Below are 27,697 nucleotides of genomic sequence, written 5' to 3' on the forward strand. Positions count from 1 at the left end.
TAACTTAGTTTAAAGTAACTGAACTTCAACTTTTTAACTTGTTAATGTCCAGCCTTGATTCAATGTATTAAGAGCTTATAATTGTATAAACTATGTATGTTTGGTTGTATGACTAGTTGCCACATTTACATTAACATTTAAGACTTTAAATGCTTATAAAGTTATAAACTACACTATAAATTAAGTTTAATAAATAAATACTGTTGAACATTTAGTAAATAAATTAAAATAGCTGTACTAAACCTGCATTGACAGTAAAAAATTTTGGCAATACAGATAATCAAAGTAAAAAAAAAGATTGTTTTTATTATTATTATCAAATTAATGTTGTACCTATGTGCCACAAATAATTTAACACTGTACATTGATATATTATGATTATATAATGAATATGTTGCAACCATTATTTTTGGAACAAACGTTTTTGAAATAATGTATAAACATATAAATCCTTTAGCATATTAAAATTAAACAATTTTGAATTTATGTGCATAAATATTTCGTAGTTAACTAGTTACAAAACACTTGATTTTTGTATGGTATGTTAAATTAAATTGTACATTAGTAAATAGTTAAATTTCATAATTTGCATTAAAAGGCAAAAAATATATAATAAAAATGATACTTAATCAATAATAAGATGGTAAGATGCTTTGTGTTATTCACTTATATAATTATACTTGTTCCATTTACAAAAATTCTTTCAGCTGAAACAAAAGAAAATCAGACTTAATTAAAATTTGTATTTGAAGTACATGTTATGATCATAGGTGTGCAACAGGTTGTGTAGCAAAAATGTGTGCCTCCTTTAAATGTTTGATTGAAAAATTGTTTGTTTATTTAATAACCAGTCATTCATTATCGAGTATATAATCATTAATCTGTTGTGTAACATATATATATATATTTATATATTGTATGATACACTAATTATACTTTGTTCACCTAGAGTACTTTCACGTGTAGTGTACTTTAAGTAAGTAGTAACCCTTGCTAAAATAATTTGGCACACACTGTGAAAAATTCCTACGCGCACCTACAGCTATGATCCCAACGGTTGTATATGTTTGTAAAGCGCTTCCATTATTAAAGGTATCGAAAACATATAATTTTACTAACTATAGTTGAATTAGTAATAGAAGAGGAGATGAGCCGGGTTTCTAATATGTTCAACAACATGGTTTTGGGGTATACACACAATGTTTGAATAATACATAATATTATGCTCAAGAATAAGTTTAATAACATTAATATATATATATTTACTACTTAAACACTTTTTTATTAATAATTTGAATAAATCTGTATGAAATATATTTATTTTTCTTCAATTTATATATATATATTTAAATTAATATTTTGAATTTATTCAGAATATTGATTTAACCTATTTAATAATCTTAAATATCCTTTGAATGAAAATTTAACTGAATTATTATTTAAACACTGTATATGTATATGTATATGTAATTAAAAATAAATAAACTTACTGGATCATCATCATCAATGATAAAGTCTGCTGTAACATCTTCTAAAACTTCATGTTTCATAAAGTTTTCAGATAATTCTTGTGTAATATCACTAATTTCTACCTCTTGATTTGTAATAAGTCCTATTCCACCTTAAATACATATTGATATTTTATTACATGTGTTTGATTAAAAATATATACCTATTAAGTTATTTCATAGCTTATACATGTTTGGTTTTAATAATATTCATTCAATAAGAGTAATAAGAGGTATCTATATACAAATATAATAATTTGATTATATGAACATACATCTTATCTTTAATAAAAGATTGCATTCTATTAACATCTATGATTGTCTACATATCAATACGCTGTCTCAAAAGAGAACAATCACTTTTAATGCATCGTGATTGATGCGATTGGCGCATAGAGAACCACGTGATACGCTAACACCGGATCATTGGTCAGAGATGAACAGTGTTGACAAAAAACTGACTGATTATTCTCTTTTGTGACAGGGTATAGTTTATAGATGAAAAATTAAAAATTGCTGAATCCTCAGTGTTTAAATATTTATAAATATCCATGGTGAAAAAATGTTGGAATTTAATTATCCGAAGAATTGTGCTTGTTCATTTTCCAATCATTGAACAAAATTATTGATTTCATTAATCAATTCATAATATGTAAAATATTTCTATAATTTTGTTCAGTGATTAGAAAATTAACAGTACAATTCTTTGGAAAATTAAATTCCAAAATTTTTTACAGAATTTCTAGAATTCTCTAGAATCTACACTATAAAAATATTTTAACAATGATAAGATAAATCTTTTGAGACTAAATACTAAGTATTTGTATATTATAACACCATAGTTCTACCGAAAAAGCATTGTTAAAAATATTTATGATCTTAAGATTTGATGTCACTGCTAAAGATAAGATATTTATTGAAATGAAAATTATATTTTTACAGGGGCCAAAATATTATTTGCTACCCTACTTATTATTTAAAAACAATAATCATAAGAAAATATAGATGGTGTTTTGTAAAAAAGACGTATACAACAAATCAAAAAATGATATTTTGGTATTAAAATTCACAGAAAAAATAGGGGCATTATCTGTAAAATAGGTGGTTAAAAATATTTATGTTTATTTGTTATACAAGGTATCCAAGACATCCAAACAAAATAAAAAATATTTATACTGAACATGTTAAAAGGGCAAAATTTTACAACACAATTATTAGTTCAAGAATCTGAATTATAAAAGAGCTACTTTCATTTTGAATGATAATAATATAATTCACATATTGTGTTCAAGCATTTTAATGATAAGCTTTATCAAATTATAAACATGCCAACTATATGAAGGTATATCCGAGATCAACCGATTTCAATGTTATCATTTTTAAAAACACTATTTTGTTCCTCCTGAACAATTTGAATTATGTAGTAAGCAGTCATTTTACAAAACACCATCAAATTAATTTTAAATATTAATTGAATTATTGGTGCAATGATAATGGACAAAAGTAATAACCATGCTATATATTTTTCACTAGGTAAAAGAAACTTTTTTCAGAAAACATGATCATAATATTGAGTAATATTATGTTCATTAGCCCGAAGGTTATTTTGTAGGTATTTATCTGTGGTGGAGGGTTTGTTAGAACATGTGTATATGTGGCGAGAATTTGTCACTAAAACCCGGGTGAATCCTGGAATTAGTGACACTGGCTGATGATTGACTTCAGAATACTTTTGTGACTGAAGCCAACCACTGCACAATACTAGGCCACAATATTGGTATTTATACTTTTGATAGACAAGATCATTTTCACCAATCCGTTTTGTAACTAAATTAAAATTTTGTTGAAACCTTGCCGCTGAATCAAACACTCCAAAAGAAAAATTAAGAAATATTTAAAATAAATCAATAATTAGTTTAGACTAATCTACATCATAAATCTATTATAATATTTAATGTATTAACATTTATGAAACACTTACTATCAATGAATTGTGACCACATTTCTTCTTTGCCGGATAAAAGAACAGAATCTTTTACAAGATACATCAAATTATTATAAGACTTAACATCGTTATCATGAATATAAAATTCTCTTAAGGCTTTCAAATTTGATGCTGGTTTTTCTAAATCTTCCATACTTGTACTAGATTCTATTAGGTCTAGAGTTATGTTTTTCATCTTTCCACAAACTAAAATAATAATTATTATAAAAATTATAAAATTATTTTGGAGAGTTACTGTAAAAAATACTACATTATGGTCTAAACTTCTAATAAATAGTATGTAATGTTTATAAAAGACAAATCATTTAAAATACGGAATTTGATTTACATAACTACAGAGAATCATACAATACAACAAATAAAATTTATTTCTACAACTAAAACTAAATTTAGGAATACCTATTGCAGAATTAAATCCATTTTCTAAAAGTTTATTAAAATCTTCTATTGGGCTAAATGCTGTAATCACACATTGTTTTGAATTTTCTACTTCTTCATCACAATCAAACTTTGAAGTATTATCATCCTCAATTGGACTTCAATTAAACAAATAAAATTTATATATTATTTTCATTATTTGTTTATTTAATTCTCTGAAATACATACTTTTCATGAATTTCTTGTTGAAGCGAAAATAGTTTTATAATTTCATCAATAGGTTGCTTAGCCTTTTCCATAATTCTTTTAGGGGGGTTAAGTAAACTTTGAATATACTCTGGGATTGTTTTTGTTAACAATTTGTCTGGATTAATAGCTTTTTGAGCAATGCAATCATACACATATTGTAATTCAGGATCATGTGTATTTTCTGGCATGAACAATTCATTTCTTAAATAATATCAATAAGTAAAATTAACAATTTAGGTATGGTTAATAAAAAATCAAAATTCAATTTACCCATCTTTATCTAAGTTCATTGCATCTATAAGGTTAAGGACAGCATTCTTTTCTTCATAATTTGGTTTAAATGTTTTCAATGATGGAAGCTTAAACAAGTGCTCTTCTTCAGCATATGGAAGATTAACACATACAAAATACTAAAACAATAATGTATATAATAAAAAAAAACTTGGTACAACATGGTATGCATTAGATACAATATAATATAATATACAGAACAGTTTGTGTAGGTTAATGCTAAATAAATAATTAATCGTAATATAATAAAATATATTATATAATGCTAAACAAACAAAACTACTTATAATATAATAAGATTTATTAGGTATATAATAAGTACAACTTAATTTTATATCAAAATATACATACATTTTCATCATCTTCTCTTTGAGGAAACATTGCACCTATGGTTGGCATACAATCATTTAAATAAACTTTTCTAATAATCATTAATTCTTCCCTTTCGACCATAGCTTTGAAAATAGCACTAAATTCAACTATATCCTCCTACAATAAATAATAAATATTTTAAATAAATTATTATTATACATTTTTGAACAAAATAACTTAATATAATATATGAACTAATATTATAATAATTGATATACATGAAAAATGATAATTATTTATGTTTTAGATTCTGGGCGGAGTAATGAATTTATTTTTTAATTTAAAATGATCCTCCCCAACCACTTTAAAAAAATATATAATTATTCATTAAGAATATATTTATATGAGTGTTCTAATTTTTGCATATTTAGGTACTTATATCAAGCATTCTATAAACAATACAGAGAAATAATTTTGTTTTTCAATTTCTATACATTATTTTAAGAATATAAAAAAATAACATGAAACATTTTTATGCTTATAATCAGTGGTTTTCAGAGTATACGGCTAACCATTTACTATTTGCTATATTAGCCTATACCAAGTAAAGATAATGAAAATTTGCCCATAATATACGCTCGTATACCTACCTTAAAATTTTTAAAAATCAAGCAATCCGTATTATTTAATTCCATATGATACTTATCAATCATCTATAAGTTAGAATTGTTTAACAATTAATTAAGATTGGTTAAACGAATAAGTTTATAACATATTAGTTATAGCTGATCATCGTTTGTAAACATAATTAATGCAGTTTTTTTTTTAACAAAATGTTCGAGTTACTGCCATCACAGCGTAATATGAATTGCGAAGAGATTACCAATTTTACGAAGTTAAATGTTATAAAATGTTAAATCTGTGAAATAGTTGTTAATAAATAAATAAAAATGTATAAAGTTGAGTAGTAAAAATATTTTTGCAGTTTTTAAATCTATGAATTAGGAGTATGTTTTACGAAATGTAAGAGCTTTGCAAAATAATTTTTAATGAGAGAAGAGGATGGCTTTTTGAAGGGTTGAATCTTATTAGTTTATCGCTTATAAAATCACAATATTCATTGCATAATTTCATTGTTGTCTTAAATTCATAAATAAGCATATACCCTTGAGGTTTTTTTTACCTAAACACCACTGTCTACAATATAGGTAATATATATATAATTTATGTAATTTTCTTTGAAAATCCTCAGTTAAAAATAATTTTATTAAAATCGAAGATAATTCAATAAAGTAGAAAAAGTAAATAATAATTAAAAATATATTAATTTACTTTGAAAGGTTTGAAAATATATGATCCTCCATCCATTAAAAATGATCTTTGTATATTTTTAGCTTTTGTAAACCCTAATACTTGTAAACCTCTTGGACCAGATTTATAACTATATGCTTGTATATCTAAATCTATATATAAAAAAAAAATACATAATATATATATATATAAACAAATGAATACAAATTTTATTTAATTTAAATAGTTTTTGTGATGCACTTACCTGAGACTGGTATAATTGTATCACCAAAGCGAAATCCATCTATTATATTCTCGTGATCAACTTCTATTTGTTCACCATTTTCAACATAAGAATATGTAATATGTTTATTCATTGCTGTAATTGAATCTGGTGTATCATAGTTCCTACATAAGGACCACTTGAAGCTTTTAGGGGTTTCATCTATCTATTATGTTTAAACATTAAAATAATTGATTTATATTAGTTTTTAAATACTAATAACAATTTTTAAAACTAATCAAACAAACTAACTAGTAAATACCTTTTTATAACCGATAACTTTTATATTAAAAACATTTCCAAAGCTTAAAGGGACATTCCAAGCTCTCGGAGTTACTTCTTTTTGTTTATAATTACTAATTTTTGGTAGAACTGAATCAAAATTAACAGCAGTTGCCTAAAAATAATTATAAATATGGTTAGGATTTTATTTCTTCTCGCTAATCTGATTTTAACATACAAATTTAAATGTATAACTAAGAAAAATCTCAAAAGTTTTAATCTGGACTTAAATAAAACCAAAAAATTTTATTATACATTATGTTTTACAGATTAAATCGAATTATAGTAAACAAATGCCAGATATATCAAAATATAATAAATCAGCGGCGGCGCAAACTTATATTATGTATGAGACAACCAATAATTATTTTACCCACCCTACCACCCATTTATTGATAAAAGGCCTTACTTTCAAGTATATATTATATATTGCATGAAAGTATTAAATAATTTGAGCAAATAAATGCCTTTTGCAAAAAAATTTTAACAAACACAATCTACCACAATTAGTGGTATCTATTTCCTATCTAAATCTACAATCCACCTAGCCACTCACGATTCACACTATTTAAAAAAAAAACTATGAGCCATCAAACTCACGAATCTTCTCTCGGACCACCACTGTTATTGTTGACGTTTGATTAATAAATAAAATAATAATTCATATATATGTTATTGGTAATGATGATAATTAGGCACTGTCAAGACTCAAGAGAACTTAAGAATAAAATTGTCTAATCAAAAATTGTTTCTAAAATCAAAATACAAACTAACTTGATTATCATTTAAATTTATTTTCACTTGGGAAACTACCTTGGTACTTAGAGTTTATTTAAATATACTGTTTGATACTATCAAAATCCACAGATTCACAAAGAGTTATATCCTCATGAGTTATTATTATAAAATAGATTTAAATTATAAATAGAATAGAATCACAATCATTTCCAATAACATATATACATTTATAATTTTAAAGAATATATTATGATATATATAAAAAAATAATACATTGTTCATATTATTATATAATATTATTGTAATACCTCAGTTTTCGTGATAAATGTTTCCAACCCAGTATTGAGTAATATATCTTCATAATCTTTACCACTGAAAACATTAAACATTTTTTTTATTAAAGGTAGTATAAATGATTGTCAATTAATTTTAGAGATTTAAATAGTGTATCATTGATTTTCATTCATTGGATTACAAGAAAAATAAGAAAATATTATTTGAATACAAAAACTTGTATAAAAAAAGTTATCAGCAAATCTTAATGACACATTCAACAATGATATTCATAAATTAGTCTAAATATTTTGAAAAGTACATTTTGAATAGAAAGTTATAATACATATATAGTTAAAAATGATTCATATCCTTACGATTAATATTTTTGGAATTACGACTTAAAAACTAATATTGTAAGAAAAAAATTGTGACTATTTTGATATTTTTAGAACATTTTATCAAGTCTAGATAATGGATATATAATATGTATCTGTTAAAAATTTATTTTACTCTGCTGTTAAAAAAAAAAAAATATTGCTTAAATATTCACATTTTTTTTTTTTAAGTACTAACCGGGGCATATACTAATCTGAGTATTATGATCAATGAATTTTTTAAGCTCCAATAGGTGATTATAGATACAAAAATAAATTATTATAAATACCCTGCTTTTTTTTGAATGAAAATTATAGTTAAATAAAAAAGATGGAATTTTAAATTAAAGCGATGACACCTGAGATTGGATACAAAAATTATTTTATCATTTTAACACCATAAAACTAGTTAAATTAGTTAAGTTAGATTTTAAATTAAAATACCCATAATTTTTTTCAATTTAATATAAATATTATGTGTTTAAAATCAACTTACATTATGGTTAAATTAATACATTGTGTTTGTATACACCTTGCAATTATATCAATTTTATCAAATGATATATCAGTAGCAAGATTCGTAAACATAACAATCTGGAGGTCTTTGAATATTTTGTCTCTAAAAAATAAAAAAATATTATGCATTATTAACATTTTATAAGTTAGAGTAAAAAGTAGATTAATAATCAGCGAAATGATCAAATAAATCAAAATTTTAGCTTAGAAGGATTTAGTATTGTAGAGTTTGTTGTTATGTATGAGTACCGAAGATGTTCTTATAATTAGGTACAGTAAAACCCAGATTTGCTTAATCGGGACAAACGTTTAATAATATATGAACTACGTAGTTTGTGCAACAGACTAAAATAAATATGAAAACAAGTTCCACAAATTTCCTATAAAAGTATGTAATTGCGATCATATTGTTATTGGAACATAATAGTAGCATGTAGCAACTAATACTAATGTTGTATTATATCTTGTATATTATTATATAAATTCTTAAGTATAAAATACACATTATTTTGGTTATTTTGTTTAATCCAGACAACCTAGAGCCCCAATTAATTTGGATTAATGAGATTCTACTGTACATCCAAGAAATAATACGAACAATATCCTGTAATTCGTTATCTAATTAGGTTTTAATTTAATTTAATGCAAAAGTCAAGTAAATTATGAACCTTTGAAATGAACTTAATACTGATTCTATATTGTAAAAACTACAGATCTAATAAGAATAGTTTTGTTTGTTGAAATAAATAAAATGTTATTACATTTTAATTACATTAGAATACAATCTAACATTAATGGACAAATGAGTTGAATAGGAACTAATTCCAAAAATTCCTATTTTATATTTATATTACTTGATAGTTCTTATTAATTTATATTTTAAATCAAAGCACAAGTTATAATTTTATATCGTTTTATAATAGTATAGCCGAGTCTCAATAATTCAAATTGCAAGGAGGAAAAATAATATATTTGAGTTATAGGTATACCTCAAACGGAACTTAAAAACACTCAAAAGGGCAAGAATACAATTCGAGTTATCGGGATTCGACCTAATAGTATACAATATACATACTGAGTTTCCTTTTTCAACATATCTGCAGCAATTACAAGAGTATTAAGCCAATCCGAACGTGTTATATCTGAAGGTGATAAACTATTAATATGTTTAATTAAATCCCAAGTCACTAAACCTAAACTAGTAACAATTTCTATATTATTATAATAACATCCTTGTGATGCAAGATGGTTTTTTGTTTGATTTGACCCAAACAATATTAATGCCAAATAATCTTTACTTTCAGCAAATATCTAAAACATAATAAGTAATGTTTATATTACAATAAATACATAATATATAATAAATATATTATAATTTATACTAAAAAAAAATTAATTAATAATATAGGTTATAAATTACTTTTCTTTTTAAAATCATAGAAGCACAAAATTTAGATTTTTCAAAATATGTTTTTCCATCTGAATCTAGTTGTAAAGAATTTTTCCCGACATCAATGGCAAGTATTATTGCTTCCTAAAATACAAAATATTATTATTATAAATAAATAATAAACACACAAACACATAATGTATTTATACACAATAATCAGGACTCGTAACTTTATGCGCTAAGGAACAATAAAATTTGTACGTATACATATGCACTAAAAAAGCGCAAATATGCAGTATATAATGCAATTATTTTATTAATAAAATATGTTTTTATATTGGAATAAACTTGAAAAAAGCAGTTATTCAAAAACATTTTTATTTTATAATTACACATTTTTTTTTGTGTATTTTTGGTTTGAAAACTTGAAGCATTATTCCCAGAGTCCCGGAGAGATTTAAAAAAGTTCAATATATCAAATAAAGAAAAAATGAAATCCTGTTATAATATTTATTTAAATAAAAATATCTTATTATTAAACAAATGATAAATAAGACCCAGTCGATCATAACAAATATTTAGAATTAATAATTGGTACCTATTTTAAATATATGTAATTCAAAATATAATCAAGGTGACAATAGGCGTAATAGACATATTACTCTGACATAAGTGGCTCTTTATTTTTAAATGATATAAATTAAATAATTATTATTGAACTTTAACTTATGAACCAACAAAGATGTATTATCCTTTCTGTCATGTTTAACAAAGATACCTACAAGTATTCTAATTGAAAGCAATTGTATAATATAATTTTAAAAACTATTCATCATCACATAATGGTCAGAGAAACATTATTTTAACAGTCAAAATAAAAATAATAATAGTTATCTAATAAAATATATTGTTATATTATTATAATTGCTTTAGTCATAGACCTATAAACAAATGGACAGCGATTCCTATACCGCCCTGACGTTGGTTAATCCAGACAACATAACTGAGAGAGAAAATATAATATATAAGCATATGAAAGAGAAAAAACATGTATTTGGCTATATGTTTTGCACACTGTAACGGCCCAAAACCTCTCTTTTCTCTCTTAGCAATCACGTCCAGTAATAACTCTCTCTATGCGCTGTCTATTAGTTTATAGATTAATGGCTTTGATAGTTGTGGTATAGGTATAGTATGGTTATCACCACAACAAAATAGATAGGTATGGTCAGCAACAATACAAGTTTTTTTAATTCCTTTTGACATAATATATATAGTCATATAAGTAAATACATTAAGTACCTAAAGCCATTGCAGCAATACACTAAAGTCAGGTTATTAATATATTGTTATAAACCTCCTAAACTTTATCGGTAGGTAATGAATAAATATAATAAATATAAATACCAACCTTTTTATTAGCCGCCATTAGAAAAGTGTACGTCAATAACTAGATATTACTTATACACTTTTACTTGTGCACAGGTAAAACATATATCGTATTTGCGTCAACGACCAATTTACTCCAGTGCTTTCTCAGTTTGTCCTGAAATATATATATATATATATAACTAAATGCGATACTGGCGTCTGGACTATGTGGCCGTCTAGCAAGAAGAAGCCTGGAGACTGGAATACCGATTGGAAACACGCAAAATACTGACTTTTAAATAGTTGTGAACGAGTAAAACGACTGGAGAAAAATCAAAATAAAACGTAGTAAGTAATGTAGCTGATCACAAACACCGGGAAACGTTAACGTACGAGTCTCTTATCATTATCACACGAGCGTCTATGGAGACAACGCATAATCATCAGCGCTTTCCTCATCGATACACTATCACGATTCACGGTAGTTGAGTTATCAGTTATCACAGAAATACGGAATCGGTCGTAAACACGTAAAGACGTAAAATATTATTCGAAATAAAATTATTATTTTACTTTTTAATATAAATTTATATTTCATATGAACTTAAAATATGTTCATAATTTACAATATTTGTCTGGTTACTTTTTTGTATGATAATATTTTGCAGATATGAAAACATATATTGTAATATGAGCTTAGAAATATAGATTTATTAAGCAAAATAAAATATTTACATAATAGGCAGGTACGCTACGTACATATTTACACGCATATATATAAGTGACAAAAAAATAGAACTAAAAAAAAAATTACCTCCATAACAAATTCGCTCGGCACGAGTTCCGACGAGCATACAAATGCCATAGATCTGGCGAAGAACATAGAACTTTTGTTTCATGCATTTATTCGATATCCACATAGGTGATAATATAACTAGTGTTTGAAAATTTCATGAAATTTAAAAAATGAAATATTTCAAATGTATAAAATATTTCAGTATTTTAATAAATTTTGTTTTATTTTTAAATAAGTTTTGTATTTACATATACTATTCATTGTCATTAACTACCTTCATAATCACCTATATGTATACCTGACCTTTGGAATTATACATTCAATATGGTGTACAACATTTTTAAATATTTTTATGTTCAAATGATACAAGTAGGTATACAATCTTATAAACGTATATTGTATACCTACTGAATTATTACATTAGAATTTAGAACACTGAACATTAGTACAGCATTATAAACTTATCAATATTTATCATAGGTATTATATATTCTACTAATTACTATACATGTCTTATGTATATAATAATAAATATGAATGTGGTATGCAGGCAGGCAACAAAGTGTTAATAAGAATATAGTTTTTCTTGCTATAAGCTTATACCAAAGTTATAACGTTTAGATAAGGATTACGATAGTAAAGTTTGACAACTTAATAAAATATATTATAAATATTATTTAGTTACAATAATTGTACGATCATTGCATCGTCGTCGACGATAAGTCATTTCCTGGGAAAATAACCAAGTTTTGCTATAAAATATAGTCGAAAACAAGACCTAATTAATATAGTAATATGTCAACCGTAGTACTCGTATTCCATTAATGTCAATGATTATACTTAGAACTCTTGGACTATATAAATATATAATTAATAATTGATAAATAACTATCATTAATATTGTGTTAAAAAAATTTCAATGTTTCACGTTTTTGTGAAATATTTCACCATGTAGTGAAATATTTCATACTTCTAACTCTAAATATTATAACATTCAAATAATTACCGCGTGAATTTAATTAAAATAATCATTATTATTAATACAAGTAAATAATAAAATCGAGTATTATAATATTTAAATGTAAATTATTTGGCACTTGTTATACAAAAAAAAGGCGGGTAAGTGAAAGTCGGTCTGCTGTACAGTAGGTTACAAGTGATTCACTGTAATGGATGGTGTTAAATTTGAATTCAATGATATAATATCATTGTATAAGAAAAACGATTTTGAGCGAAAACAGTTAGTCAGCCTATGATACTATTACCAAGTATATTTGATGATATTATTGTGAATAAAGTAATTTATAAATAACCTATTTACGTTAAGCCTTGTTTTAAATTTTTAATCCTTAGCTATAAACGTTGAACATTTTATAAATTTTTAACTACAAAATAATTATTACATTTTAAATTTGATACATTTTGTCAAAATTTGAACTTTAAATGATTATAAAAAAAAATTGTGGCTATGTATTTTCAATTTTTTTCAACTGCTATTGTAACAATATATCAGGAGCCTTGCATTCAATTTTCACGCTTTTTTACTCAAGAAATACTATTTTATTGATATTTATAGAAAAAAAAATAAGAAAATTGAAAACTGACCATGTCCGTAAACAGCTCAAAAAGAGTTAAAATATTTTCAAAATTGTACGGTGTATAGAAAATGCTAATATAAACATTCAGTGAAATTTTCATGTATCTAAAGTTGTTCGTTTTTGAATAACAATAAAATAACAAAACCACTACTTACATAAAAAATCGAGTGAATATCCAATACTGTAAAAAAATGAATTTCAAACGCTCATAAAAATTTAATTTGATTTGCTTATAGATATTTTTTTTTTTTATTAAGGTAGACAAACTTATGAGGAATCTTGTATTACATTTTAAAATCTTAGATTCAAAAAAAAAAATTTTAATGAATTCTCAATTTAATCTAATATGCTAATTTTCGTGATTTTTCCGTATTTTGTAAAGATTTTAACTTTAAATGCTTATAAATAAAAACGGTGACCAAGGATTTTTAATATTATTCAAATGTCATTGTAATTATATAGTAGGAGCCTTGTATTAAATGTTCAAGCTTTTTTGTCCAACAAATATAATTTTATAAGGACATTTTCAGTTTCCATTTTTTTAAGTTTTTTTTTTTCTATAAATATCAATAAAATTTTATTTGTTGGTTAAAAAAGCTTGACAATTTAATAGAAGGCTCCTACTATATTGTTACAATGATATTTAAAAAATATTAAAAATCCTTAGTCACGGTTTTTATTTATAGGCGTTTAAAGTTAAAATCTTGATAAAATACGGAAAAATTACAAAAATTAGCAAATTTTTTTGTATTCATAAAAATTTTCTTTTTAAATCTAAGATTTGAAAATGTAATACAAGATTATCCATAAGTTTGTCTACTTTTATCAAAAAAATTATGTCTACAAGAAAGTTAAATTCAATTTTTATGAGCGTTTGAAATTCATATTTTTACAACATTTGATATTTACCCGATTTCTCATGTAACGATTTTCTTATTTTGTTGTAATTAAAAAACGAATGACTATGTTTATATTATCATTTTCTATACACGATACAATTTATAAGATTATTTGACTCTATTTGAGCTGTTTACGAACATTGTCAGTTTTCATTTTTTTTAGTTTTTTTTTCTATAAAATAATATCAATAACATTTTATTTGTTGGATAAAAAAGCGTGAAAATCCGATTATCAGTGATCATGTTCGTCGATCATTATCGTAAATTCAAAACTGCAATCGTATTTCTGTTTTCTATCAACGATATTATTATTTATTATTCGTGTATTTGTTTTCAGTTTTTAAAACAAATCAAAATAAAAGGTGATTGGTAAATAACTAAAATTTTGTAAACAATTATTTAATACAATCTTTAACATATATATATTATATACATATATATTTTTAAAATATTGATTATATTTTTTTTGGATGTGCTCTACGCCACTACTTCATTAAAAACCCACGAGCCGTCACTGATTGAATGTACATCAATGTATTGATCGTGTATGGGTCGCTTTAATCAGTTTCTCAAGGCCGCTTCACCTCTATAACAGAAGTTGCACAGCCTTGAACTACCTTGCTTTGGTTATTTGAAAACGGAATTTGTACGTTCCATAAAAAAATTGTTTGGGTAAATTGGAATACAAGTCACTATTAAGCTTCATGATGCCAGGTGATATATAACAACCCTGGAAATATAAATGATATTTTTTTATCTTTAAATACGATGCTATTAATCTAATTTATTTTACTATTAAATATAAGAAATACAGTACGTTGAATTAAATGTTGATAAAAAAAATGCAATTTTAAATATTATAGTTTGTATAAAAAAAAAATAATTTAAGTAAGAACCTTAAAAGTTTTATATAAACCCATGAAAAATATTATTAATTTAAAGAAAATCGTTATTCTTCGTATAAATATTTTATTTTGTCCAAATTTAAAATATATAATATAAAAAAATCTCAAGTCTACTTTTTTTTTTAGAATTTTTGGTGACGGCTCAAGTACCTAACTTATTATAGAGACCTTGTTTAAAATATTCAACCCTTAGCTGTAATAATTGAATCATTTATAAATTTTTAAATGCAAATAATTTGCAAATTTACGAGATTTTGATGAATTTTGTCAAATTTAGAACAGCCTGTTTTAAAAAATAATAGTGAATTTAGGCTCAACATTTTCTTTAAACCACACGAACAAAAAAATGCATTATATAATCTTGGCTATGTAACTTAAATAATATTTAACTGCAATATTGGAAACTTATGAAAAAAACATAATATATTAAATTTTCAAATCCTAAATATAAAAATTACCTACCAATTTTCTACTTAAAATACATGCAACAAAGTTAGGTTAGGTATTTGTTTTAATTTTAATAGATTTTTGATTTGGTTTATATTGTAAGTTTATATACTTAATATAAATTATATTATTTCGTATGAAAAATGGTTGATTTAATAACCATTTATCCTACTCCCCGAAAAAAGTTCGTTAAATTCTATCTACCAGGAACAATCTAGTCTATAAATACCAATACAATTTTATTTGTTGGGTAAAAAACCTCGAAAATGTAATACGAGGCTCTTAATATATTGTTACAATGAGATTTGAAAAATACTAAAAATCCATAATTATAGTTTTTTTTTAAAAGCATTTAAATTTTAAATTTTGACAAAAAGCATAAAAATCACGAAAATGTGCAAATTTTTTTTGAGTTAGAAATTCATAAAATTTTTTTTAAATCTCAGATTTGAAAATGTAATACTAGATACCTCATATGTTTGTCTACCTTTATCAAATCAAATTACATTTTTATGAGCGTTTGAAATTCATATTTTTACAGCATTGGATATTTACTCTATTTCTTGAGTAGCGATTTTTTTATTTTGTTGTAATTAAAAAACGAATGACTGAAGATACTTGAAAATTTCACTGAATGTTTATATTAGCATTTTCTATACACGATAAAATTTTAAAAATAATTTGACTCTTTTTGAGCAGTTTACGGATATTGTCAGTTTTAAATTTTTTCTATAAATATCAATAAAATTTTATTTGTTGTGTAAAAAAGCATGAAAATTTAATGCAATGCTCCTTATTTATTGTTACAATAGCAGTTCAAAAATATTGAAAATACATAGGCACAATTTTTTTTTATAAGCATTATAATTCAAATTTAACACCATCCATTACAGTGACCCACTTGTAACCAACTATACAGCAGAGCGACATCCACTTACCCACCTTTTTTTCATTGAACATATCTAAACATTTAAAATGTATCATAAATTTAGTATGATTTATCTAACCATACTAGGTATCTTAACTATTGTTCTCAAATATTTTTATAGAATAATTATTAAGGTAAATATGTTACTGGGATAGATGTTGAATTTGTATTAATTAGTACGTTTATATGATTCTATTGCAACAGTTTGAGTTCCACATGTAGTCGCTTTTATACTAGTTACTGATAATTTTATTTATTTTATTTACCAGTAAATTTCAAAATCCTAAAATAGTCTAAACGCCAATGTATAAAATATGTAATTACTGATTAAATAATATGGTTTCAGCGCAAGGAAAAATAAATGTATTTCAATCTTCTGAAGTGTAAAAAACAATTCTGTTCATAGTTATCACATATTTATATATTTTATACTTGCAATATAATTATCAACTATTTAATCATTCCTGTTGAAGATATTTGAATATGCTTAAAAATGGATTAATAAGAATAGTACCTTAACGAGATTTTTGCTTGTGTGACTTACAACTACTTCACTAAGGAAATTATTTATAAAGACCTATAGGCTTTCATATCTTCTATTACCATAATATATGTTGAAAATGACACTTGACGGACTAATGACTTTAGTATTAGTATAAATGAATAATAACACGACAATATGATTATGTATAAGTACAACTGGACTACTTAACTGTGACAGTACACGCACACCGTATACGCACTGTACAACGGTACCTGTACAAGTGAGTATTACATACTTCAAAGGTGTATATATATAGGTTTTATATATATCCACAAGACTGTGGTCATGTTACATCCGTAAAGGTAGTGAGTCGTATACTTGTATAACTAGATACTAAATTGTACATACGTGTCAAGGTTGACTACTAATATCAATTGTATATTTCAACAATATATGCTATATTTTAATTAATATAATTTTTACAAGATGAGGGATGTCATATAATCATAGTATTGTATCACTTTCTAGTTATAATAATTTTTTACTATAGTATTAGTGTACTCATTATTGATTATATGTAACCGATTTTGTGTATATTTTGTATATTGTTATACTAATGGTAATCTTAATCATGTTAAATAAAATAATTTTTAAAAGTCTTGTAAATAGTCACATATTCTGAAGCCAGAAATTATAATGTATAAGAAAACTATACTAGTTTTGCTTTAAGAAGAAATAATAACCATTTTTAAAATCGTATTTATGAATTTTTTTTTTCTTTTTATTATGTATAGTTACACAATTAATTGTATGTCAAGCGGTTTTGTCGATATAACAATAAGCTGATTATATTTATTTAAACAATCAAAAAACCTTATTTACATAAATGTAAACAAACAATAAATGCATAAGATGAATACATTTTAATTGCATTGTAACTGATTTACAAGTATCGCAAGGTGGATAACAGGCATTTGAAAATTATACCCAGTGTTAAATAAATGATCCAAAAGTGTGCTGATTTCACTCATTCTTGTTCTTCTTTCAAGTTTATACTTTAGACATTTTGAGACCAAAGATCTATTATTTTTTTTTTTGGAAACTTCAAAGTCAACTTGTAAAATACCTATGCAAAAACTGAAACACATTTTGAATGCCAATTCAAACGCTTTATCATCCCCGTATAAAAGAGATCCTTTAGTTATGTTATTCAAGCATTCTACTATATAATCCCATAGAGTCATTTCCCCAATATTATTCCTATATGAACTGAGCAGTAGTTGTTCATACTCTTTATCCATGTATTCAGCACACGGTGGATGCAGCTTGAAGTTTTTATCAAGAACACAATAATAATGTTCAATTGTTTTAATGTCTTTGCATTCTAACATTTTGTTGATTAAGAACTTCATTGTATCTGTGTTGAAATAAGATGTTTTTTTTATGTACATTTTAATCTGTCTTAAGTGGTTTGGCCCTTGGTTAGCAGCTAATTCAGCCAGGTTACTACTGAAAGGAACTGCAATGTCAGAGTGAGCGTCTTCCGGTATATTTTTTTTTATGCACTGACAAACTGTGAGCAGATGCTGGGCAGGACTCAATCCATCTAATGATGTAATATATCTTATTACACTTTTATCCTTTAAAATGTTCATGGTGCCTAATTTGAAAAACAATAATATTAGTTATTAATTATTATAGCATGGTTAGTAGTAATATGATGCTTTAGTTCAAGTGTTAAATTACCTAGTAAAAATGTCTACAGTATAATAGTTTCAAGCTGGTACAATTCAAAATATTGGTAAAAGTTGAAGCGGATCTAAACAAAACATAAAAATGTAGCATTAAACGAATTATAAAAACAATCAATCATGGAAAATATATTTGGTGGTGGTAAGTACTTAATTATGAAAATGCTTCATTTAAAATTGAAGTTCAGTCCACCACTGAGCACAATTACATAGTATTACGATTTAAAGTATATCTTAAATTGTGCTTAGTACATATTACACATGATAACATAATTATTATGTGATACATATCATTTAGTTAGGTACTCAATCTTAATTCAAGGTACATATTACATACCTAATATATTCTTATGTTTGCCGCAAACCATAAAAAAATGTATAGGATTCCTAGTATAATACATCTCTTGCCTACCTATTTCTGTTTGTTAGCGCTATTAAATTTTATATTCATATTGTAAATGTTTCCCACCAATCAGTAGGAAACATTTTCGTTGCTGTACACATTTTTTTAAACTTACATTAATATAAGAACACCTTTGTTTTAATTAAAACGAATTTTTTTAAACTCAAGTGGAGATTTTGTAGTTTGCTTAACATAAACATATGTTTTACTATTGGTTCACTTAGTGTTGCAGTACCACATAGAAATTAAAACCTATATTTAGTTTATTATAATTAGTTTGCAATTTAAATTATAGTTCACAGGCAGGAAATTTGGTGGTCCAAACCAGTGTAAAACTATGAAGCTTGATTTATAACATACGCTAAGAATTCAATCAATAAAAATATAATTTATGGTTAGCGTTTTACACATATAGGTATCTAAATTTAAGATGTTATAAATATAGAAAAAAGGTCATGGGGTAGGATTCTACCCCCCTCATCAACATGGGGCATTGCCATGTATAATATCATGAGTAAACAAACTAAAATATATTCAGTAAGCACAAAAATTATCACTTTGAACTGTAGTAGTCAGTATTCAAGTAGTGTGGTCTGTCGACTGTTGTCTGTGTACGGCAATAATAATTAACTATAAAATGTTAAGTTTCTACAATAAACATTTTGAACAAATAAGTCAATAAGTTACAAACAAAAAAAAATTAACTAGTTGAGAGGACGTCGCGCCAGCCAGCATGTGTTGTCTCCGTCTTATACAAGTATGGCATAGCAAATTTTCGTTCATTAGTTTCAATAGGGTAGGTCAGTTTTAATATTAGAGTGAATTGACCTATTATCAAATTTTTAAGTAACAACATTATCTGTGTTCTCTCGTTGGTATTTTACGATATTTTAATTTATACGTTTGTTATGATTAGGTAGAATATTAATATTTGAAAATGCTCATAATTCACTTAAAAATTAAAATATTGTAAAAAACCAATGAGAGAACACAGATAATGTTGTAACCTATAAGTTTGATAATAGATCGATTCACTAATATCAAAACTATTGAAACTGGCAAACGATATTTGCCATGTCGTTCGTGTGTAAGACGAAGACAACACATACGGGCCGACGTCCTCTTAAGTTAAAAAGTTTAAAAAAATTAACCTTTGGTAATATGTTGCACAAATTATTAGGCATAAGATGTTTGCGGTCTTTGTTCATGAACGCGCACGGGATTAATATAAGACAATTAAAAACAAAATAAAAAAATTAATGGAAGTGATATAATACTGACATCACTATAGTATACGATTGTATTTATACTTACTGCTTACGTGTTACCTGACTGACGTAATAAATATAATATGACACGACGAATGTTAGGTATAAAAAATACTGTTATTATATTTAATTTAGCGTCAGAATCATCGATAGTAAAGAATGGAGAAGCCACATATTACTATGCTTATAACATTTAGGTGACGTGTTCCTAGAGAGTAGATATCTTGATATGGCAAGATATATCAGATATGTCTCACAAACGTGCCTGTTATCTCAACTTGTGTTATCACTTATTGAAAATCTAATATTTTAGCCCGCCAATATTTGAATTCAAATTTCAAGTGTTAATAGATGATAAAGATTCTTTATTATGTATGAATAATGAATATATCATAATTAATAAAATTATAACCTATGGTGTTAATCGACTGAGTACAGACTAATTTTATTATTATTAAACCATATATTACCCATAACAACTGGTTACATCTTGTGTGATTTGTGTATTTGTTTTGTAAAATATCTTCATTATATTATGGTTGTACAAAATGGTTTAACGGTGTGTTGTTTGTGGAACCAATGACAAAAATGACAGTCCAATTAGTGGGGTATGCACTCATCTTATGTATGATATAACTATTTATTCAACTAAACAAATTTATATTTCTTATAGCTTTCCAAAAAATGATTTGAAAAGAATTATGTGGATGGAAAGTCTTAAATTGAAAACCGTTTTAAATTGGCATTGTGTGTGTTCAAAGCATTTGAAGCCACAATGTTTTAAATATGCAACTGGCATTAAAAGAACACTCTGGCCTAATGCTGTTCCTTCTTTAGACCAAGATATAACTGAGGGGGTCATTGTAAATCTTCTTGATGAAGAAGAACTAGAAAATGACTATTTGCTTAAAAAGTAACAATACAATAAATTATTCAATATATAATCCTAAACCTTTGATTGTTTTATGTATAGTTCAATAAGTGATTCAACTAAAGAAGTTTTGCCTAGTTGTAGCGCAAATACATGTGAAACAATTGCTATTCCTTATTTAAACCAAGATACAACTGATGTGGTCATTGTAAATCTTCATGACGAAGAAGAAGAAGAACTCAAAGACAACTATTTGCTTAAAAAGTAACAATACAATAAATTATTCAATATACAATCCTAAACCTTTGATTGTTTTATGTATATTTCAATAAGTGATTCAACTAAATTCGGTTCACCTAGTTATAAAGCAAGTACAAATGAGTTACCTTATTGCAGCCCAATTCGAAGTCCATTAGGTAGAAGGTAAACAAATTTATAATATGTTATTTGATATGTATAATTTGGGTCAGATTAAAATAGTTTTACTATATTTAATGCCTTATTTTAATTTCAGTCTGTCAGATTGTTCATTAATTGAAACAAAAAAAAAAAAAATTTGGAATAACACTCGATTTAGTGATTTATTTGTCTGTAGTTTTTTAACACCAAGAAGGGCAGCCAGAAATTTCAAAATAGTAAAATCCACTGTTTTGAACCTTCGATATAAAAACAAATTGTTAGCTCAGAAGAATCAAAGATTAAATAAAAAAGTTCATTCGCTAAATGCTATTCTTGGGGGATTAAAAAAAAAGATTTAATCTCAGATACTGTGGCAGATAACTCGAAGGTACCAAATGTGTATTGTTTATTGTGTGTAAGTAGTATATATATATATATATATGCCGTTCCTGGCGCAGTGCATTACATCATCAATAAAAGATCTCAAAGAAAACAATGTGCAAAAAGATCACAAAATTGAAATACAATAATAATTAAAAAAATTTTCACAAAATTTAAATGCAATAATAATTAAAATATTTTTCAAAAAATTTCAGAATTAAACTAATTTATTAATTTATTAATGTTATAATTTCTCATCTATTCTTACAAGTTTGTTAAACTATAGCTTTCAAGTTTTTCAACAATCCTGATTTCTGAGATGTTAAGGTCAACTGGCAACACAAACACTTTTCAATAGCTCAACACGAATCAACAGTTCAACCTTTGGACATTCTAAAGTTATCATTATATCTATTCCATTGGCTCAGCAATCATTCCACAACAGCTCAACAGACACAGAACTTAAATCTCTGTTTTTTAAAAATTGTATAACTTTTAAAATCTAAACCAAAATTGTACACAAATAATATTGTAAAAAATAGTTTCGATTATGAATATATTATCCTTATAGAATATTGCAATTTAACTTTCAAATATTTTTTCAGATTATTAATGCATTTCAATTCTTAATTATTTGTGCAATTAGTTTTGAAATATTTTTTAGATTATTATAATGATTGATTCTGTAAAAAATATTTTAATTATTAATGAAATTCAATTTTAATTATTAATGCAATTAGTTTTGAAATATTTTGTGGAATATTACATTTAAATTTTTAATTATTAATAACATAAGTATTATGAAAAATATTTTAATTATTATTGCATTTAAATTTTGTGAAAAATATTTTAATTATTATTGTATTTCAATTTTGTGATCTTTTATTGATGATATAATGCACTGCGCCAAGAACGGCATATATATATACTACTTGTGTATTATGTGTATTATACAATGAAACCTTACCTAACGGAGGTTTTCTTGGGAACATAACGGATAACATTTTGACGACCAAGAGTGCCAGTATTTAGAGGTTTCACTGTATATTAATATTATTTTAATACTCTATTATTTTTAGATTCTAAGCGAAACGATGAATGTACTGATTTTACAATGATGTGTGTTTTTTTTTATTTTATTTTTTTTTTGTCTGTCACCGCCTTTTAGGACAGTAAAACGCAAAAGTGCTAGGATTTTCTTCAACAATAACTTTTCTGATAGTAAAGTGACTATAGTTGGAACTTTTGGGTGTCAAAAGTAAAAATTTCCCAGTAGTTTTCAAAATCTCCGTGGAAAACAAAAGAAAAATTAAGGAAAAACGGGAATTTTTACGCAAAATCTGTTTTTGAGAAAATTAATTTTGGTTTTTGGTGTAACTCTAAAACAAATTATCGTAGGTACATGAAATTTTGACTGAATGTTTATATAAGAATTTTCTATAAACCATAAAATTGTGCAAATATTTACTTATTATTTTTAGCTGTTTACTGACATTTTCAGTTTCCGTGTTGTGGTTTTGACGAATTTGTCAAATTTCGAACTTCCGATTTTTATTAAAAATTATTGTGAACTTTTAGGCTAAATTTTCTTCTTAAATCACACAAACATAACCTAACCTATAATTTTCTTAAAAAAAATAAAAGTAGAAATTGTGACATCATTGCAAAATCAATTCTTAAACGCTCCGTTTAGAATTTAAAATATAATACAAGGCTCCTACTATATTGTTACAATGACAATTACAATTGAAAAATATTTAAAATCCTTAATCACAGTTTTTTTTTATAAGCATTTAAAGGTCAAATCTTGATAAAAATACAGATAGGATTCAATTTAAATGTAATATGTTTAAATTATTGCACATACTTACTCTATTCAACTATTTTTTTCTTTTTACTTTGGAATTATTTTGGTCCAATCATTTTTAACAATAAATTGTTGTTTATGATATTATTCTTTTTTATATGACAATTATATACCACGGGATACCGTTGCATATCCATTGATCTTCGTTATTGGAAACAAAGTATTGACCAACAAAAATTTTAGTGCCACGATCAACCTTTGAATGCTTTGTATACAAAAGTATTCTCTTTTCAACCACCGATAGAAACTTTTACCGCCATATTGAATTACGTCCGTAAAGAGAAACTAGCACAATCCGACAAAAATCAACAATTTAATTAATTGATGTATTTGCTACCTATATTCGTATACAATGTTAAATTTTGTATATTATATTATTTAGTGTATACAATTAAATAATAATAAAAACTAGACTTTATCAAGATAAAATAATTGATTTAATATAATAACAATAATTATACACTTGCATTAATTGTCTATTGGAGTGCTATTGGTTAAAGTTTACTTTGATTTCGTGGTGTGCAGATATTTTGCTAACGTAATAATTAAAGTTAATTTTGTTGTTTGACTTGATAGAAACACAACGCGTAGCTCCAAGGAAATTTAATCGATATTCTCCCTGAAAAAATTATAAAATCGTGTTCACCCGTATTATATTATGTTATTGTACACATATTTGTTAAAATACGCAATTGACACATATAACTAAGTAGGTATTAACAAACGTTAATTGTGGAAAAAACATACGTTTACCTGTATCTGAATTAACAATAATTATAAAAACAAAAGGATTCACTACAAGATTTCATCTTTGGTCTACTCTAATATTATAACAATATATAAACAACAACAAAGTTCGTTGTCCTACTGTTATTCATAGCAATTGTATGATTTTGGTCCAACAATATGGTAGATATTTTTTATTTTAATAATGTGTATCTATGTATATCATTACTTTTCATTGACAATTCGGAATAATACACTTTCAATTATTAACAAAAAAATTAGCAAATTATTAGGTATCATTTAATTGTTGATAATTTATTCAAGTGCGTGATTACTAATATTTATTATGACCTTAAGGTAATATATTATTAACTATTAAAATTTTTTTAAATTTTGGTTGGAAATTATAATAATTTATATGGTAATATTCATGCCAGTTAGTGCTTGTAATAGTTATAGGTACTTACGAATATTATTCATGAACGTGAAATAAATTAATTGAAACACAGTTTTTGGTATAGACTTACACGTTAGGACAAGTACTTGTTTCAGTATGTAATTTCATTAATGTATGTGGAAAAAAACACGCATCATTGAAAAGCAATACATTTGCTTAGAATCTAAAATTCATCTGATATTTTATATATTTAAATGTTTAATGTATATAAATAACTTAACAATAATATAATGTAACAAAATTATATGAATCACATTTAGTGTTGTATCACAAAAAAAAATATAGGTACATGAGAAATATATAAAAAAAAATATCAAGTCTAAAAATGTTGAATATTTTTAATGTAAGTGAGCATAGATAGTCTAAAAAATGTAATATCACCATTTTATTATATAATTATAGCTTCCCGTAGCAAAATCACTAGAGTAAAATGACGAAAAATAGTTGTATAATTGTGTACTTGAACTTGAATAGGTAGTACCTAGGTAGTAGGTACTATAGGTAATACTATAGTATTATAATAATATATTATTTATTTATTTATTAATATACAGCCTCAAAAGTAAAGACTGTGAGATAATATTTAAATGAAATATGTATATTTATATTAACGGCACTTAAGAGGACACCCTCACGGGCATTTGTTGTATCCGTCTTATAAACTGAACAAAGTTCGATTCATATAGAGTTGGTACATTTAACGGGAAACAAAGTGCACGGATACAGCTAGTATATACATATATTTAACATTTAATGTTAAAATTCCATACAAAATGTAAGTTTTCATTACACACTTGGAGTTTTTATCAAATTAAATTAATTATAAGAAACAGGAAAAACACACGTTTTAGATATTCAACTTGAGTTGGAATATAAAATATAAAGTTATACAAATTATATAGATGTTATAATATATAAGACAATTAAATTAGAAATAATATTTTACATCTAATGTATTATGACTAGGAAGGCCAAGAGAAATGTGATGAAAAAAAACAATTTAGTGCAGTGAAAATAATTTAAAAATAAAACTTCAAAAATAGTTTCTTCATTACATTTGTGAAAAATAAAATATTGCACATAAGTATTATCCAATACCTATAATGAAGAATACAGTTAGGTATCTTGAAATGTTCCTTTCTGTTATTGTAATGACTTCATTACTTGTTTCGTAAAATTATGTTCAAAATATTTAAATTGTTTTGGTTTGATAATTTGTCTTTTATAGTACCTACTTAAGGTTTGATTTTTTAAATTTTTTTATGGGAGATGTAAATTAACAATCGATAAATTACTATCCATATTTGCCATTTTATTACGTTTGTCAACGACCATTGATAGAAATATTATACTTTTACTTTTATTATTATCAAGAGAAAGATCTAACTATAGGTAGGTACCAGTATACTTTTAAGTTTTGATATACTCAAAACTATGAAAACATAATATGTTATTATATTATTATATTAAGCTAATTAACTATTCAAACTATTTAATCTATATGTTTTCATTTCAAATGTTACGTCATAATGTTATAATCTATAAAACTTAATTTTGCCATAATTGCTCAAATTTATAGATCATATTCTGCATTGAATATTTGTATTAAAGTATATATTTAAGTATATATTATTATTATTATTTATATAGGTATTATTTATTTTTACATTAAACAGAAGAACGCATAATTTATACATTTTACAGTAGTTACAAAAAATTGATTCATGTGATTTAATTTTCAATTTGCTTAATGATATTATTAATTTAATTTGATTGCTTATACTATTATAATAATATATAGGTACCAATCGGTTTAGTTAATGTACATTAATGTACCATACGATAATAATATTATTATTGTTAAACAGTTTTGCGCATTACCTATATATTGTTGTCCATAACCATGGATATTAATATTGTCATTTTATTAATGTTTAAAAACATAATAAACATAGTACGATATTATAACATTATTATACTGTGTTACGCAGAAATAAGACGACTCCCGTTTTTTTACTTTTATCGATCCACACTACGAATCTATTTATTTTGGAACAGTTTTGGTATGTAGCTCGACGGTCGACGGTGGCGATCACATACCTGATAATTGATGGTAATATGATTATATATACCTAATATATCTATTATCAGGTCTATGGCGGCGATGCATCGGTGCCTTCGGAACGGATAGGAACACAGCCCAGAGGCCGCAGAACAGCCAGTAACTGATGTTGTATTGAGCTTTAACTACAGT

The 27,697-nt window shown here is 25.2% G+C and overlaps 2 protein-coding genes across 3 annotated transcripts; both read right to left on the reverse strand.

Moving 5' to 3' along the window:
* Positions 1-286: 286 nt before the first annotated feature.
* LOC132936834 (X-ray repair cross-complementing protein 5-like) lies at positions 287-11,651 on the reverse strand. 2 transcript variants are annotated; one of them, XM_061003615.1, is made up of 16 exons: positions 11,557-11,644; positions 11,304-11,438; positions 9,923-10,036; positions 9,578-9,813; positions 8,483-8,605; positions 7,645-7,708; positions 6,579-6,713; positions 6,299-6,482; positions 6,076-6,206; positions 4,783-4,920; positions 4,411-4,550; positions 4,120-4,341; positions 3,913-4,049; positions 3,490-3,699; positions 1,491-1,621; positions 287-707 (listed from the first exon to the last, which is right to left on the reverse strand). In XM_061003615.1, the coding sequence occupies exons 2-16, from the start codon at positions 11,319-11,321 to the stop codon at positions 690-692; spliced, it is 2,001 nt and encodes a 666-aa protein (XP_060859598.1). In that variant the 5' UTR covers positions 11,322-11,438; positions 11,557-11,644; the 3' UTR covers positions 287-689. The 2 variants fall into 2 exon arrangements, with proteins under 2 accessions (XP_060859598.1, XP_060859597.1); XM_061003614.1 differs by having other exon boundaries at positions 11,304-11,651.
* A 6,481-nt stretch (positions 11,652-18,132) lies between these two features.
* On the reverse strand, positions 18,133-20,949 carry LOC132936310 (uncharacterized). Its single transcript, XM_061003008.1, has 3 exons — positions 20,789-20,949; positions 19,067-19,139; positions 18,133-18,980 (listed from the first exon to the last, which is right to left on the reverse strand). The coding sequence occupies exon 3, from the start codon at positions 18,973-18,975 to the stop codon at positions 18,244-18,246; it is 732 nt and encodes a 243-aa protein (XP_060858991.1). The 5' UTR covers positions 18,976-18,980; positions 19,067-19,139; positions 20,789-20,949; the 3' UTR covers positions 18,133-18,243.
* Positions 20,950-27,697: the final 6,748 nt, after the last annotated feature.

The sequence above is a fragment of the Metopolophium dirhodum genome, chromosome 1 (assembly GCF_019925205.1).
Source record: "Metopolophium dirhodum isolate CAU chromosome 1, ASM1992520v1, whole genome shotgun sequence".
In the NCBI taxonomy this organism is placed as follows: domain Eukaryota; kingdom Metazoa; phylum Arthropoda; class Insecta; order Hemiptera; family Aphididae; genus Metopolophium; species Metopolophium dirhodum.